This window comes from Patella vulgata, chromosome 6 (genome assembly GCF_932274485.2).
Source record: "Patella vulgata chromosome 6, xgPatVulg1.2, whole genome shotgun sequence".
NCBI classification, from domain to species: Eukaryota; Metazoa; Mollusca; class Gastropoda; family Patellidae; genus Patella; species Patella vulgata.
Window position 1 is genome coordinate 19,296,885 of NC_065884.2, and position 18,664 is coordinate 19,315,548.

An 18,664-nucleotide genomic window follows, 5' to 3' on the forward strand; every position below is an offset into this window, starting at 1 on the left:
GGTAAAGATATCATCATCTACGTAGGATCTTTTTTAGATTTAGTTGACCAGATGACTATCTAAAGAACACTTTTCGGAGGAACAACCACGGTTTTCTATAGTCAGTTTTTCTTGATTTCTACTATTGATATAGTGAATTTGTACACAGTGACTGGTTCCAAGTTGATTTACCTGAGCATATCTGTCTTGTTGTAGCGTAAATGTTAGATCATGAAACAATAACTGTAACCGTTCTTGGGTATAATTTTGGCACAGATCTTCAAAACTAGCTGCAGGTCTACCACAAGATGCAGGATTCTGGAAACCAGGACTATCTAATACAATGATGGAATTGGCAGTTCTGATATTAGATGACATGGATCTGAAATAGTAGAATAATATTACTAATACAGCTGCTAAAATAATTTTGAGCTTGACTGTCAAGTTCAACAAATTTATTCAGAGGGTTATCTCCCCTTAGACCACGAGTCATGAAAAATATCTATAATTTTACTTTAAATTGATTTGTATTCAGTGTATATATGCCTACAAATGGAAAATAATCAGCCAAGATAGCAAAGTTCTTAAAAATTATTACTTTGACAAATTTAAATATACACAGACAGCTCATTAAAAGTAGTGCATACAAGGCTGGTATTAGTTTATAGCGGCTGTCATCACGGTCCCTTATAGCACTCTTTGTATAGGCCTTGTTCAAGCAGTTTTAATTAAGTTACCTATTAATAAGTGAAATAACAGCATTAAATACATCTGAATATAAACCAATGACAAATCCTTCTAGAGCGTCTAATGCAGGGGAGGTAACTTCACCATTAATACTGTTTTTATCATTTGCGTTTGGTACCCTATAACAAAAAAAAACATCATCATAAAGATAAAATTGTGAACATCAAAAAAATACCTAAAAATACCTGGTTTACAATCTGTGCTGTGGTAGAAAATGGGTGAAAGAAGAAATTGTTACAATGCCAGGAGAATTTGTCCAAAAAAATGGATTTGTTCCATCTCCTGTTCTTCTAATTCCAACTACCAAGAACTTTTAATATACATAATGCCAATTTATACACAGAACTATATATTTTCCTCATATGAACGATTTGACACATATTCCTTTCAAGCCATGTAAGCATTACTCTTGAAATTGACCCTGGATATTTTGGTCATTAAGTACAAATGTATAACCAGCTGAGGTTTAGTTTTATTGAAAATCATCTTACCTCATGGATGTATTTCTTGTTAAAGTAGAAGATCCTGGGGGACTGAAGATAGATCTACTCAGCTCTTCTGATGTTGTACCCAGTAAAGAGGCTGCTTTCTGAGCAGCTGCAGGACGAGCAAACTGAGCCTTATTATTATTACCTGAGAAATAAGATCATATCTTGATTTATGATTCTATATTTTCATTTTTACACAACTTATGTTCAATCCATTATAATATTTGACCTTCCTGTAACACAAACTGACTAATAGATATATTTCTCAATTGAACATTCTCATTGTTAGCTAGATATTGATAGCCCAAACAATATCTGAAATCCACGTCTTAAATTAATAATAACATTCATATGATTTGCGTTAATTACCCTTAGTAGCACCAGCTACACCAAGATGATATATAGCTGCTAAAACTGATATTAATGCTTTATATTCATCTTCTGATGCACCAATTAAACCAAACGAATGAATAACTTTAGCCCAATTCTGTGTAGCTTTTTGTCTATCATCATTCTGAAAATCAAATAAAGATTCCATGTCAAACAAATTAAAGATGAGATACTAGTAAGTCTCATATCAAATTACTATACATCATCTGTAACTCATGCGATATCATACATTTTAACCCAACATATTTGATAATTTGGTCTACTTATAAATCAGATATAACAAAATCTTACCTTTTGCAATGGCGTCATAAATAGATTAGTTTCATTTAAAACTTGCAACTGTAACTCATTTCTAAAATAAATAAAGAATAAAAAATGTTAAATCATTTAATAAATATTATTCAATCCTGTCGTGAAGTTTCATAATAAATGTCATTAGAATAATGGAGTTTACAGTCTCCATGGCGGATATGCAGGAGACCATAGTTTATCAACACACCGACACATTTATCTGGGAAGTTAACGAAGTTGACAGTTTTGTATTTATCTTTAAATATTTGGGTCCTTCTTTTTATGTAGTTGGGAAGGGTTTTGTCAGTTGATTTGTGTTGCAAATTTATACTCAGGATCTTGACTTTCCATCCTACCGAATAACTAGAAATGAAATGGGGTTTAACATCCTACTGTTCTGCTTCAAATGGGCTAATGAAGATGGGCATACACCATACAGTGTGTTATGAGAGAACTTTTGCAAGGGCAGTGGTACTATGAACTACTCTTATATTGAATTCCAACTGCCAAGGGATCTTTTACGTGCACACCAATATATACACAGGACCTGGTTTTTTGTCCAATCCAAACGACCAGACATCCTGGCTCCCTCGAACAACTAGAAACTTTCCAAAGTTTTAATAGTGACGACTAAATGTAAACATTTATTCCTACAGGTCAAATTTTGTTATGTACATTATAAGAGAAATATCCTGTCTTACCTAAATTGTGAATCTAAGCCAGCTAACATTTCATAGAATATATTAAAAGTTGGTTCTCCTTCAGGTCTCCTTACAACCCGACTCTTTTCAAAATTCATAACCTGAAAATATTAAACATATCATTACAATACCTGTATTACACAATTATAAAAATTGAAATTCATTATAAAATCATGGCATATAAACTTTTAAAATTCATATTCATTGTAGTAACTAAATTCCAATCTGAAAATCTATACTACCACTTTCTGTAATCCAATTGTTACTTAAAGGGCCTAAAACCCTTTGATTTAGGTAATAATAAAATACTAAATTGGGTTGATCTGATGTTGTTTAAGTGGCATTTAGTAATTGAACAGTAACACACTAAACACTATTTATGGATAACAATACTGGTTTATTTACATGCAAAGTTTCGACGATGCTTGATAAAGACGAGAGTATCATCATCAAAACGTTGCATGTTAATAAACAAGTAATTATTATCCATAAATAGTGTTTAGTGCGTTGATCTGATGTGTTATTTGATTAGTGGTGGGTCAAGCTGTATAGCAACGATTTTGTTTCAAACGATTATGAAGAACATAAAGGCTATCATAAAATTTGTTTCAAACGATTATGAAGAACATAAAGGCTATCATACAATTGGACTTATCATGTGTTGGTTGTAACATCTAAATATTTAAGAATAACGTCATTTCTATGTTTAATTAATTACCTGTATAGAAGCTGAAGCAATTTGTCCTGAGTGATCAAAGTCTATAGTAAATAGTTGTGTAAAGCGACTAGCATTTGTATTTAATAATGTCCTACAATTACCAAATGCATCAGTTAAAACAGATATGGCATTAACTTTATCCCCTGAAAATAGAACAGATCAACATTATTGAATAATATTTGGAAATGCATACCTATATACATATCTTTAATCAATATTATTAGTATTAAAATTAATTTTTAACAAAGATAGCACTCTTAAATTGCATTCACATCGATTTTAGACAAAGCATACTGGCTTGGATGCACCAAGTAGATTTGTATCACAGTATGAATATAATCTTAATCATCTCTGAACCAAATTAAATTCTGTGTGCGCTAATAGTTGTGTACCTGCTGTGCATGACAGTGTCCGTAATATGTCAAACTCTGGATTGTGTAATAATAAAAGTACCAGAACATACTAAATACCATATACCATCAAGCTTGGAAATAAACCATCTTTAACTGACATTGTCAGGTACCAATTCAGCTTTGTCAGACACAATTTCTGTTATTTCGTCCAGCACAGATTTGCCATTTTGCTGTGTTATTATTAATATTTTTAATACATATTTATCACCTGGCAGGTGTGTACAACATACTATTATTTACCTGTAAGTATACTGTTGACACTACCAGCAGATATTGTAAGATATGACATGATATGTTTAGCATTAGTAGTTTTACCACTACCACTTCGTCCCATCATTATTATAGATTGATCTCGTCGTGTTGATAACATTTCACGATGAGCTATCTGAGCCATAGAGAATACATGAGGTGGCATATCTTCTTGTTTACATCCTTTTAACATCTGTATTAACTGTAATATAACAAAAATTATTGACATCTTTATTTAAAAAAAAGAAGAAAGGTCTGAGGGTGAAACTGTCTCGCTCACTGTTTTGATAAAAACAAAAAAAAACAACGTGATCCTGTGTGCAAATTTCGAAAACGGCAGTGGCGGACATGTTCCAGTAGTTAAGTCCACATACCACTGAACTAATTTGTTATTTTCATTACCCATTATGATTGGGGATACTAATTTTTATTGTTAGTGAATTTCATATAATATGCATAGCTTACAAATTCCTAACTACTTTAACATGCTAGAATTAAGGAAAGCATGAATTTTACATCAATGACAAGTCTCACAAATTTCTGGGCATACTGAATCAAACTGGAACCAACATTCATTAATACAAATGTTACTTAGATTATCCAAACTGTTTACACCATTATAGGCATGATTAACTCGTTCCAAAAAAATATAATAAATTAGATTAATTCAAATTACTTCGATTCAGACACGTTCCAAAAAAATAAAATAAATTAGATTTTTTCAAATTACTTTGATTCAGACACTAATTTCAAATGATTAATGTGCACTGTACATCTGCAAATAAATTACTTAAATAAACAGTCCTACTACTCATACCTTTTCTGAATATAATGGCAATGATTGCATCGGGTTAATAACAACTAGAGAAGGTCCACCATATGTATGTATCAGGTTGCCAGCAAACCTTTGACGTAATGTATGTAGAGCACTAGATTCATTAAGGTAACGTAATGATGCCAGGTCCTCAGCACGATCAAACTGAGGTGGATTTGCCTGAATAAAATAAAATAAATCATTGCATTATTTAATCATTCAACATCAAATTATTCAAAAGACTTTAAATAATTTTTACAGTGGGTGGCGATTGTCAGACAAACACATATTTTTCATAATTAATAGAAAGCGAGAGAGAGAGAGAGAGAGAGAGAGAGAGATGGGATTTAAGTCCACTCTACACAAACTAGGTCATTTCAGGACTAGCACAGGTTCAATTTCATTTCAATAATTTGCTTGCGCGTAGGTGTTTTACCAGTGGGAGGAAACCGGAGGCTCCGGGGGAAACGCAGGAGGTTGGACAGAGGACCTTACTCTACTCCTTGTCACGTACATCCAGGGAATCGAAACCATGCCAGTTGACTCAATGACAGACCTTATGATACAGTGAGCACGTGCTAACCATTCGGCCATCCACACAACACCCCCCCCCCCATTAATAGAAAGCACAGGCTTTCTAATATTACTGATACTGACACTGATATTCTTTTTTGAGGAAATAACATAAATGTTGTTATAATGAACAAATCCAGGGTTAAATACCGAGAAATTCATACAAATGAATGATCTGTGTAGTAGCTGGTGGTTTAACGTCCGCTTCTTATACCATAAATGGAGATGTCACGCAGGTATGGTTTGATTTATATAACACAAATTACGTTTATAAACTAGCAGCGCGATTGAAAGTGAAATGCAACTTCCAATAGTCTAAATGTTAATCATTATTAAATGAATCATGGAAACTGAACCAATAAACACATTTGTAAGTGTAATCAGTGAAAAATTTTAGCATTTGCATCAAACTATTGAAGTATATGTATTGTTAAGTTTATTATATTTCACCTTTTCAATATCATCTTCCTCCACTTCAAGGACATCACCACTAGCTTCCAGTCGAATTCGTATTTTACCTTCAGGCAGAGGATTACTGGCATCTGGTTTAAGTAAGTAAGCTCCAGCAAATCCACCCTTATGCACCAACCAAACTTTCTCAGCATCCAACCATTCTTTCTCTGTCTTAGCTTCATCTTCTGATTTAGCCTGTAAATAGAAAATCAGTTTTTAAATATTCCAGTGAAAATCAGTAAATCACTTGACAACTCCATGTGATTCTTTCTTCAATACTTTATTTAGGATTAACAATGAGATTAGCATCCTAATCTGGCATCTAAGTAGACTTGTGAATAGCTATTAGATAAACACAGTGCATAGGTTTATGTAGTCTGTGAACTTTTTCTTATTCAAAGACTAGTGTGTGTGCACTTTGATTTTAACAACCTCTCAATTCTTTCACAACGAATAAGAGGTTTTTTTTATTGCACAAGTATATCTTTTAACCTTTACAGTGTAGACTGGGTAAAAATAATAAATATGTACATTAATTACTAAAGATTTCATCAAATTATCTGTGCTGAAATGAATTAGTCTTGCCAGAAAGGTCCCCAGGACATTGTGCATTCATAATGTTGGTTTTTTTTTATGCAATTTATTAGGATATGTACTAAATGTATTTTATTTACTATAATTTTACTACAGTGTTTATTGGGAATTTTTCACTATATGATATTAATATTTATTATAATACGATTTAGGTTTATACTATATAAATTTACGGTAAACATATCATTAATCACGGTAGATATGTCAAAATCTGTCTATCATCAGTAAATATGATCTTTTATCACGGAACATTAAACTGTTTATGAATGGTATTCTATGTTTTTTTATGTTATACTGAATAGCATAAGAAGAGTAAGGTAGGTCTTTTGTGAGTATATTAATACACCAGTACATTATCAGAACATCTTTACGGATTGTTTAAGATACATTTTACTACATAATAAATACATACACTACGTCATGTTCTGCTCCAGATACATTTTAAAGATGGTACCCTGGTATTTCAACAATACAAAAAGTTACAAAAAGATTCTTTAAAATATTGTTAGCGATAATCACAGATCCTAACATTTACCATATGGCCCCTTTTTTTATCCTTAAAATGAATTATTTTATAATTACCCTGTTCAGATATTTTGGTGCATAAATGTTTTGTTGACAGCAAGGTTAAACATACAATATGCAAGAGCTAAATCTGTCTATTGCAGGTCTTTCTTTAGGCCTGAAATGTTATCTAAATTATTAATTAGACATTAATTAACCTATCCAGACCATAATCAACTCTAGATGGTATCGCTAGCCTGCGATCTTTAGTGGATTATGAGCCGATTTACTGCATAACTTTCCTTCACGATTTAACGATTAAATGGATAAGCGAGACTATGCTGTTTATCGTAATGACTTTAGTAATGATGATTGCGGCAAAAATTTCAATCGCTTAGTTCTTGGTTCATAGTGGATCAATTTGAATGAAATTTTCAGCAAATTGCCTTTACATTATCTAGTTTTTAACTATTATAGTGAGAACTGCCAACTCATTATTGAATCTCCCATATAATGTATCTTTAATTAAACATAAATTATGCAAGGCCTTTAAAATACGGTTTTCTTGGCTTAAAGCAATTCAATTTGACTGAAATTTTCAGCATATTCCCTTTACATTATCTACTTTTTAACCATTATAGTGAGAACTGTCAGCTCTTTATCTAATCTTCCATAAGGTATCTAAGTATCTTTAACTATACAACTTTTATAAACTGTCATGTACTTTTGTTTCATATATATTTGTTATGAGGAAGTATCATTTATGAAACCATCTATTTTGTTAATGCAAATTTGAATATGCATTTGTTTGTGTGTTTTATTAATAAGTTATATGTTAAGAGATAAATAATAATGAGTACCTGGCAGTTTTTGTTCTACAAACGTGTGAACTTTAAAACAATAACTTTCACAAATGTATGCACAATATTTCATATAAAAAGCTGTATTGTATCCTTCACGAAGCTTTAATTTACTTTTAAACAGATAAACATTACAAAACAAAATAATCTGTTAGATATGTAAACTGAATTTTGGTCACACCTGTCACTACTTTAAAGTAAATTAGAATATTAAGTAAAAAATACCAATCTCCCCATTACAAGATTGTATTAAATGATTCTTAAATAAATATAAAGCGTTAAACGGTTTATCATTCTGATAAGAACCAAGTAGCCATTACTTTACATATATGTACAGAAGATACATAGTAAATCTTCCCTTCAATTAAAAATAGCTCTATTAAATTTCTACGTCAAATAACGATTCACCCTATCTTGAGGTCTTGAAATAAGCACAAGTGTTACATGTATGCAAATATTCAGGGCTGTAAAATTGATAAATATTTTTTTCTCTTAAAATTTCCCTAATGCTCAAGGGCATACACAATCTTTCTTTAAGATATGTGTGTCAGTAATAAGAAACTATATTTAAATCACACTATTGGGAAATTTGATAATTACTGCATTTAGGTCTAACTCATGCTCCAATAGATTACCCCAAGTCATTGCCATACCATGTTTTTTTTTTGTGTTTTAATTCAATTACAAAGTGCAGTGTGCAGAATACTAGATAAAAATTATCTTGCATACTGATTTTGTATCTAAGATCTAAACTAGTCTCAATTCTCAATTCTTCACATTTATGTCACATTTGATTTCTTTGTTGCTGTTTGTTATTAGTCAATATGAAATCCATATTATCTGCCAATGGAATTTGGTGTTGAAAAAAGAATCCAAGACATGTGAGGAACAAGACAAGCATATGATTAGAAATACTTTAATACTTGTTATACAAGTTAAGCAATTCACAGTATAGATGTTCCTACACAGGTTCTCAACTTGAACATATCCTTGACATAAACTCTAACCTTGTAAACATTTTAGATTGTTATGTAACAATAAGTAAGCTGTATTGTATTGTAGATTTTAACAAATCATTTGTCAATCAAAGCACACTTGAAATACCTCAGAATATAGCCTGAAGAGAATGACAACTGTCAACCACTTGTCTCAATATATCATTTTTATAATGTATATCTTTGAACAATTATATACATGCTGTACAAATAGAATTGAATACAAATATATAACAATACAAGCAGGTAGTAATGTATAGTATTTAATACCAGTTCATTCATGTTTTAACCTTCTTTAATTTAGGTCAAAAAGCCAATTGTTGATTTTGATTTTAGTGTATATTTTTGTTGATTTTTTTTTTATGATAGCAATTCTTTGGAAATATACCACAAACCCCAATTATCAATTGTCATAGTTTGATATTGTACTTTATTTGGCGCTTTAGCATATCTTTTAAGTGACAAATCAGTCTACATAAATATTATACAATATGGTACTCCAACTGATATCTATTAATTTTTATTTTTACAGTTTCAAGGTTAAGATATATAACCCTTATACAGTAGTATAGATGTGCAATTTTTAAAAAAAAAGAATATCAATAGACCATATTTCTAAACTGTCAAGATAACCTATTATTATTCTGCTGTCATTTATTAGTGTTTTTATATGATATTATATCTTTGAACTAGCATGTAACTAGTGTTCTACTCCACTAGTTTACTTTGATCCATCCACACTACATGACATTTAACTACAAAAACATCACAGTTAAAGAAAGTCAACCTATAACAAAAAATCCCGGCTAACTACAGCCACATATTTTTTACTACTATTGGTTAGTCAACATAAATCACTCCCTGCTGACTACATAAAACATCTGAAAACAACTACCATGCTTCCATAAATATCAAACTATTACAATATTTTCAATTAGTCTAAACCTGTAAATAAGGTACCCATCACTGGCATTGTGAGACACAAATTCAGGTTTTGTCAGGCACAATCTCTCTGGTGTCTGCAAATCCGTCTAGCATCAATTTGTAACTTAAAGTAGCCAAGCCTTTAACTCAATATCATCTACAGTCTTCGATATTGAAAACACGACTTATTGGTCAATTTAAATCAACCGTGAAAAGATTGCCTTCTGATATCCCATTTTTAAGAAAAATGAAAATTTTAAAATTGGCACACGAATCGCATGTCAGAATGCTATCGAGCTCCATTTGTAATGAAGCGACACTATGAACGGGGCTAAAAGTATCCCAGAGGAGAACATAACCAGTGTAGACTGGAATAACCAGACACCAAAGACTGTCATTTAATTTGAACACTTCGCATATTTCGCCGTACATAACCGATTAGAAATTACAGTAAAAACAGAAACGATTGCATTGCAACCCATTTGTGTCCAATTCTATGTGTCAAAGAATAGAGAATTAGTGTTTTCAATGAAATTTGTAATACATGTCCGGTACAAAGTTCAAAATGCCTGGTACTAGTTTATCAGTGTCTGACAATGGTTGAACAATATAGATACTTTATGCAATGATTTGCTTAATAATTTATTGTCAATTTCTCATTCCTGATAAAGAGGTTTCATTTCTTTATAACACACATTTTGCATTTTTAACTGATTAAGCTCTATTGTGTAGCTCAAGCTGTCTTTAAAACAATATGTTGTACTTCCAGGAAAAGCCTGGTTGTGATTTTTTTTTGTATTAAACTGATAGGCCATGCGATCAAACTGCACACACAACACAACAAAAAAAGATAATAAAAAATACTTGTCACAAAGTTATTTATAACAGTGTATACAGTGTAAAGAGTAACTGTAGGAAAGCTACCAGAAACTTGTATGACTTCAAACCTGTATATTATAACTCTTTACAGTTTAATAATCAGAAGAAATTGAAGTAGTTTCAGATCCAAACATAAACAATACCCTACACAATACAGTTTTCAGCCACACTGACTTTGACTATATTCTCTAGTCATTCATTGATTTGTTGATACCCATTCATTCATCTAAATTGCTTTGATGGATGTTTGTACCTTATTATACTCTTCCGACAATGTTTAAGTTCATAATATATTGGATATGTCATGTAAAGAATATCAATTCATTCATGCATTCAGTCATTATAAATGTGTTTTAGAGACAATGATCAATTGATCTGGAGGTTTCACAAACATTGAATATCAATTTATTCCTCATTAGATGTTAATCATTCTTATAAATGTTGCTCTTTCTGTGGTCATAAAGAGTCCACCCAACACAAATTAGATCATTTCGAGACCAGTTTATTTAAATAATTTGCAGGTCCTGAGCCAGTGGGAGAAAAACGGAGGACTCAGAGAAAACTCACAAGGTATGGCAAGCGATCCTAGTCTTTGTCACATACAAATCTGAAATCAAAACCATGTCAATGGACTCGATAACAGACCTAATGATCTGAACTGCACATATTAAAAGAGAGAGAGAAATAGGTTTTAACGTCCACTCGACACAAACTAGGTCATTTCGGGATTAACATATGGTTCAATTTTATTTCAATAATTCGCTTGCGCATAGGGGTCTTTAGCTGTGGGAGGAAACCGGAGGACCCGGAGAAAACCCACGAGGTCGGACAGGCGACCCTACTCCTTGTCACGTACAACCGGGGATTCGAAACCACACCAGTCGACTCAATGACAGACTTTATGATACAGCGCGCGCACGCTAACCATTCAGCCATCCAACCCCCCTCTGCACATATTAAACTACTCGACCACCCTGTAAATAAATTCCTCATAATAAAAGCACAGCAGAAGTTAGTAGGCAGGCTATCCTTACCAATATTAATATATAAACATTCATTTATCTGTGTAAATATGATAACTTAATAGAGGGACAGAAGTGGTTAGGTGGTCCCAGGTTTCATTTCAACATAATGTACTCATGTAGGCGACGAAGAATCTTCAGTATGTTACTGACCAAGCCTAGTTATTTTTCTATTCAACACAATAAACTACTTTATTTTATAAATTAAGGTTATCCATCGAATTTCATCCAAATGGATGGCCTTTAGATGCTCTTAATGTTAATAAGGGTTATTCTATTGTAGTTTAAAAGGTGAAAGGAAGTGTTTGAAGAAAGTGTATATTGGTGTTGAACAAATCTACTTTCTATTTACATACATCTTATACACCAATCTGAGAGTCAACATTTCTCGAGGTCAACAATTTCTCAAGTCATCCATTTAAATAATATCATTCCTTATTGGTTACTTTGATTTCTACTTATTTCAATCAAAATATTTCAAACCCTCTGTGTTATCAATCTTTGCTTGCCTTTTATCTATCTAAAACTCTCATGGACTGCAATGTATACAAAAATTGAAAAGAATGAAAGAATAAGATTATCCTGGCAGAAGGTTTTTGTTCAGACCACTAATTATATTCAATATATAACTGTCAGGCATTATAAAGATTTAGGTGTACAGCAATGTGTGTCCATTCTGACTGACCAGTCTAAAGTAGAAATAGATATTTAGTTATTTTTCACAAAAGTCTGGCGGGTGCTATTAAAGTTATACCTGCCATGTTTAACTTTGTGCTGGATGTATAAAGATCTGTATAGACACAGAAAAAAGGCCATTCTGTGTTGGACAAAATTACAATCTCCATATGGATTTCCCCTAGCATTACCACATACAAGTGTCTTCAATGTATTTCCAGGCTTGCAAAACTTGTTATAGGCTATGAAATGAATTGAAATAAAATGCAGTTTAACGAATTACTTTTATGCACCGACTGGGATAAGTATACATCATGCAGTGTGCTATATGGGAAATTTTGCTCGGACAACAATACAGTCTACCCTTATATCAAATTCTTTCAGATGCACACATTGATATGTACTTGGGGACATCGTTTTTTTATCCTTGCCAGTTCTGCCTGCAAATGGACATATTCATTTACTTAAACCACTTTCAACCAACTTACAAAAAAGTCAGATATACCGGTAATTACTTAGACTGACATTAGTTAAACCCTTTATAGTCTATCACATAGTCTCAATTAATTACATTCGAAATTTATAAAACAAACCCTGCCACAACCAACTAGCAACATTCATTAATGTTAAAATTTGCCTACAGGGCAAGAGGCAAACAATCATTACAACCCATCCAATACTTTTATTGTCTTCAGGTAACACCACACCAATATGTCACACTTCACTGAGTTTTAACTGTTCTTTTTAAGTGTAATGTCAAATATGTATACCTATGAAGCTATTATATAGTTTTATTATAAAAGGTGTCCAGGAAAGGCATGATGACAATTTAAGATTCAATATTTTTATTTCCTAAAGAGTCTTCCACCCAGCAGATATGCTATAAGTGTTGATTAAATACTTGTTTTAAAGGTAGAACCCTGTTCAAATCGCATATTTTTAAATATTTGTTAAATAATTTTCAGTCTCTGAAGCATGCATCAATGTCAAAATAATTGGGTCTTTGGTTTCTAGCTAAGATAAATGTTACATGGTTAACTACAATGATGGTGTGAACAATGGATTGTTTCTAGGTAATAGTAAGTTATGAGGACCAGGTAAACCAACTGTGATTTAGTACAAGGTAACAGTTGTCACAATCAACAAACACCACAATCACTCCATTTTGTAAACATATGGTATTCTGAACCATTCAATATTCTCTTTTCAAAATACAATAAATGCTGAAAACTATCAATATAATCTTTTAGATGTATCGACATACTGCAATAAAATTTTTACATGCGGATGTGTTAGATATGACTATATACAGCCCTGGCAACTATTGTGGGATGAGTGGTCTTCTAAAACTTGGGACGAGTGGTCTGCTTTTGGGCCAAGTGGTCTTTGGGATGAGTTGTCTGGATACCCTGGCAATTTGCCCACTGTTTTTCTGTGGCATACTAAATAATTGTTTATATATTTGTTCCCAGAGGACAGTTTCTAAATGAACATAATAATCTACTTCAGTTTTAAATGATAAAAAGAAATTAATGACAGAATTTTTTCTCTAATTTAGCACTAAATTTTGTTAAAAACTATTAAGCATGATATCTGTTTTTAAAACATGACATAACTTAAATACATTTACTTTGTCACGAAATGGTTATAAAATATTTGCTGTGAATATGTATGGAATATTCATTGCTATACAATATTTGTGTATGGCAATGCTTAACCATAAATTAACAGTGAAGCTCTATCAAAGAAGTCCATAAATTATATTAATGCACCAAATTTATCCAACTTTACTGACCTTTGATTTAAAAGGTAATCTGTGTTTGACATTAGAAAATGTAGGGTGTTTTGAAGGTTAAAAACCAGGTAAATATATGTCACATTACAAGTGTCTAATTAGAAGTGAAAAGTGATGGTATTTGTTGTTGCTGTATTAAGATGGCATTTGAACATGATCATGGTCCTTAGACAAATATGAAATACAAATACCTCCACAAGTGACAGAGTAACCAAGACACCACAGAAAGCCAAAGCCAAAACCTAAAATAATTTCTGTCATTGCCAACTTCTGTCATATTAAAGCCATTGTTTTGGACACAGATAAGGCTGTTTATCCATACTTAGAACTGTCAACAACTAGCACCGTATTGTTAGATAGGTATTTTTTTTTTTTACAGAAAGAACGCGATCAACTGTCGATGTTTGAATTCTGTTCAAATATCCATTCAACCTGACATAAAATATTACGATAAATGTTCCAATTTACTCACCTTTTTGTGAACATTAATCTCACCCAAATCCTTGTCACATGAATGTAAAGCAGTTAAAAGTTTCTCTAAATCTAGCTGATCATCTTGCGGTTCATATCTATAACTTTCTAAACTACACATAGAATCATGACTTTCATTCCAACTCCATTTATTATATGGAAATTCACACGCCTGTTGCATTTCATGACGTCTCATACACGAGGTACATCCTATACGCAACTGATCTGGATGGCGCTCTGAATTATCTTTACGTTTTGGCGTCCCGCTACTAGAACGACGTAATTTTGTTTCACTGTTGGTTCTATGTAAGCCAGTTGAGCCAACAGAATTTTGTCTTTCCATGCTTGTTTTTCTAGAAACTGGCTTTGATTGCCATGGTTTCTCATAAGTTTCTCGCTTGTGTAAATCAGGAGTATAAGGTTGTGAAGGCACTGGAGATTCCATACTTCTCCGTTTTTCATCTAAACTGGCCTTACGAGAAACTTTTTGTTTCGTTGGTGATGGCGATGTTCGACCCGTATGAATTAACCACGGTTTATCATAACTTTCGCGTTTTTGAAATGTTGGTGCATACAATTCTGGTGTTTCTCTACCTGAGTTAGTCTTTCTACTCAAACCGTCACTACTTCCCCGAAACGAACGGCGTGTATTAACACGATTGGTTAAACTATCACAGCTTCCTCTATAAGAATGTCTATGAGATTCGTTACTAAACTGACGCTGAAAATCTCTGAATGTTGGAGTTTCTCTACCACTTAAATTTTCCTTACTGGTCCTCCGATTTAACCGCTGATGTTTGTCCGTTTCTCCATGTGTTGGAGTTGCCCTACCACTCATACTTTCCCTGCTCCCTTTTCTACTTAACTTCTGATGATGTTCTGAATCCGTTTCCATGCTATCTCTTTTTCTAACCCTTGATTTTGCCAATGGTTGACTCTGTTTTTCCTCATTATGCCTGTGTTGATCTGAAGTCATTTTTAACTGATTTTCTGGTTTGAAAGACTCTGGTGTTATTTGAGTTGTTGAAACACTTCGATCAAACTGATCTAACTCTTTTGGTTTGTCCTGAAAACCTGCCAGATTATCTTCTGAACGTGCAATACCATTTCTAATATTCTCTGCATGTTTATAAAATTCGTGTAGTGCATCACTGTTTCTATCTAATCGCCGCCTGCGTCTCATCAAAGATGGAGACACAACCTGTTTTTCTCTCTCACTTTCTGATGTGAACTTGTCGAGTGGCTTTCCATTCCCGTTTTTAGTTTCAGTACTGTTTAAATCTGATCCATTTGAATGTTTAAATTCACTTCCATTATTACTCCCATTTTGAAAATAGCCACCTATAGTAGATTTCACGTTTTGTTGGTCTGATTGACCTGAATTGGTCACTTTAAGTCTCTTCATATCTTTTTCTGTAGAAATATTATCTGATGAGTGCATTAAGTGACCATTAATAGCTATATGAAGACATGAAAGACTGACCAGGTATACTGGCCATCGAGTAAGAGTATCAGGTATGCCGAGTGTATAATGAAGTAAATCCTTCACTCATCCACCTGTCAACAAGACAATCTCCTTACCTCTAGATTTTCACTCCTTTCTTTAATCACTTGAACACACGGCTCACAAAATAAAGTAAATTTTCCCAACACATTAACCATTTAAATGAATATATCTCAGTTTTTGTCCTTTCTTTCTTGTTGTGGTTTGTTAGCCTGTGTGTGTCTACAATGAACCCTATTACACCTGTGGCTGGTCGTTAAATAAACTGAATTCTGTCACAAGGTATAACTGTTGATATCTGCCTTATGGCACACCTGTGAACGTTTTACATAGTTCTATTTGTAATGTTATGTCATGAGAAAGGAAAATGAAAGTTCTATCTGTAGGTTTAACATGCAACAACATGTCACGATACTAGAAGACATAAAACCATCATGAATGACAGGAGCTGTCAAGTCTGTATCTCACCTTTAAGACAACATGAATAATTTGACACAAAATGCCTTCTTTAACTCTACTTTTCACAATACAACAACCCCAATACTATCCATTAATAAAGGAGAAAGTGTAACTATTATTCACCGACAAAAGACAGTCAATTGTCAAAAGTAACAGGCAGTACTAGATTCCACCCTTGTAAAATACCACCTATTGCAAGGTTTGCTCCAATGAACTGTAATTGAGGACTGTATTAGGTCTTTCAATAAATACAAATAGAGAGTTAAATTACAACCCAGCTATCCCCATCACTGACTAAATCAAGGTTTGAAAATAACCATTATACCACTTGACCAGAACTAGCATAAATCACAATCTGACATCCAAAATCCACCTTGGAAGTTGTAAAATGTTTTATCAGCTACCTCCTTGGTGTCGGGCCTTGTATCAGTCTTTCAGTGTAGTTATTATTTTACCTGTTGGTTTTGTAGCAAGTGCAGGCAGGCGTGAAACCCTCTTATATAATACAGAGATCCTTTAACAAAGGGAGACACCCTTCACATGTAGGGTTGACCAATGATCTAGGATTAAGGTGGACACTCCACACGACTTAGATGGGAAGTTCGTTAACAGATCATAATGCAAACCAGTTAACACAAACTTTTAAAAGATTAACAAACAGGTGTTTATCCATGTACTAATATACAGAACGGCTTATAAACTGTTTAACTGGTCTATCGGTAATTTATGTAGTCGAGACTCCATGATGCATATTCATACATTAAACGACACACAGCCATATAATCATTCATTTGTTTACGATTACGACGACAAAGTTGTTTAGTCGTCGACACAAATCTTACAGTTCAAACAATATTAAGAGCACTTATACGATCTTATATCTTGCGATTATATTAACACGATTAGTATTCTGTTATCCAGGTGTGTTACAAACAGGTTACTCTATATCAAGCAGTATCTAGTTTTATTCTACAGCTCCTGTTACCTCCTATTCAACAGGCATGTTCTAGCTACAAATGGACGAAATGTGACCTGTTAGGTTTAAAAGACAGATGGGCTTGACACAGTGTCTCAAATCCTCTTGTTGAAGAGCCAGTAATAGTCTGTGCTGGTGTATTGGACTGTTGACTGACTTCAGGTAAAAACGGCTTTTCAAAGGCCCATGATCCACCCTGAACCCAGTTTATCACACTTTCACCATTATAAATAATTTATCTCCACTCGCACTTTAACTTTCTCGGCTAACCATCTTCAAAGTAAAAAAACTTGATAACAAATAACTGATAAGAAAGGAAGTCATGCTAAGTTAGGAATGATACAACATCTGACAGCAAACCCAGAATTTTTAATTCCTCATAATTCTTTTTTTTTTAGTTTTATTTGAGAAAATGAAGTCATGTGTTCACTTTGGTGACCTAGTATTGCCTACCTGATTGTAATCACATCTAACTTTATCTATTCATCATATCATTATTTTAACTCTATTCTAGTCACACTGGCTTCAGGCCAACACAAAATAACTAACGGAGATCTTTCAAAATAAAACAACCATGACAAAACAAATTTACCATTTACAGGTATTGATGTTTTATTGTGCCTCAGCAAATTTATTCAAACAATTTCTAAAACAACGAGTCAACAAAATGTGTCATGCTCTAGCGTGGAACCGACATCTTGGGTTCAAGTCTGTTCAACACATGAAAAGAAAGAAACAATACACACAAGACCGTTTTCATTCACAAAAATAATCGTTCAAATAGTCAACTATTCAAATCTTTTCAAAAATTTTTGCACCTTATCAAAATAAAAGTTACCCTACTTCAAGGTCATTTTTCCTTTGATAAAAGATTCTTTTGAAATATTTTTTTTTAACAGCTGGACATGTTTTTATTTTTCTTGTTAAGACCTGAAGACCAAGAAAACGAGACACACTAGCTGAATTCATTCACAAAAATAATCTTGAAATAGGCAACTTCTGCTCAATTCATCAAATAATTCTAATTCTAAAGTTGTCTTTCTATTTTAAAAATAGTTATAAAAGGAGAGTTGGTCTCTTTATTCTTGACCTTGAGCTTATACAATAAAGCAGAAGTTGAATGAAGCAGAATACAATAGCATTATACAAAGCTAATATAAATATTGTTTGTAAATTTGTTATTCTATATA

The 18,664-nt window shown here is 32.8% G+C and overlaps 1 protein-coding gene across 6 annotated transcripts in view; it reads right to left on the bottom strand.

Moving 5' to 3' along the window:
* Nucleotides 1-18,664, bottom strand: part of LOC126824734 (unconventional myosin-XVIIIa) — an 88,776-nt gene that overhangs the window by 33,393 nt on the left and 36,719 nt on the right. For 4 of the 6 annotated variants that reach the window (XM_050554080.2, XM_050554081.2, XM_050554083.2 and 1 more), the window contains exons 3-12: nucleotides 5,814-6,011; nucleotides 4,794-4,970; nucleotides 3,968-4,178; nucleotides 3,315-3,457; nucleotides 2,597-2,697; nucleotides 1,896-1,956; nucleotides 1,584-1,728; nucleotides 1,218-1,359; nucleotides 717-845; nucleotides 172-361 (exon numbers count right to left, since the gene is read on the bottom strand). In XM_050554080.2, the coding sequence (XP_050410037.1) occupies nucleotides 172-361; nucleotides 717-845; nucleotides 1,218-1,359; nucleotides 1,584-1,728; nucleotides 1,896-1,956; nucleotides 2,597-2,697; nucleotides 3,315-3,457; nucleotides 3,968-4,178; nucleotides 4,794-4,970; nucleotides 5,814-6,011 (1,497 nt within the window). Of the gene's footprint in view, nucleotides 1-171; nucleotides 362-716; nucleotides 846-1,217; nucleotides 1,360-1,583; nucleotides 1,729-1,895; nucleotides 1,957-2,596; nucleotides 2,698-3,314; nucleotides 3,458-3,967; nucleotides 4,179-4,793; nucleotides 4,971-5,813; nucleotides 6,012-14,536; nucleotides 17,104-18,664 lie in introns of those variants that run through there. The other 2 variants (XM_050554079.2, XM_050554077.2) reach the window with 1 other exon arrangement.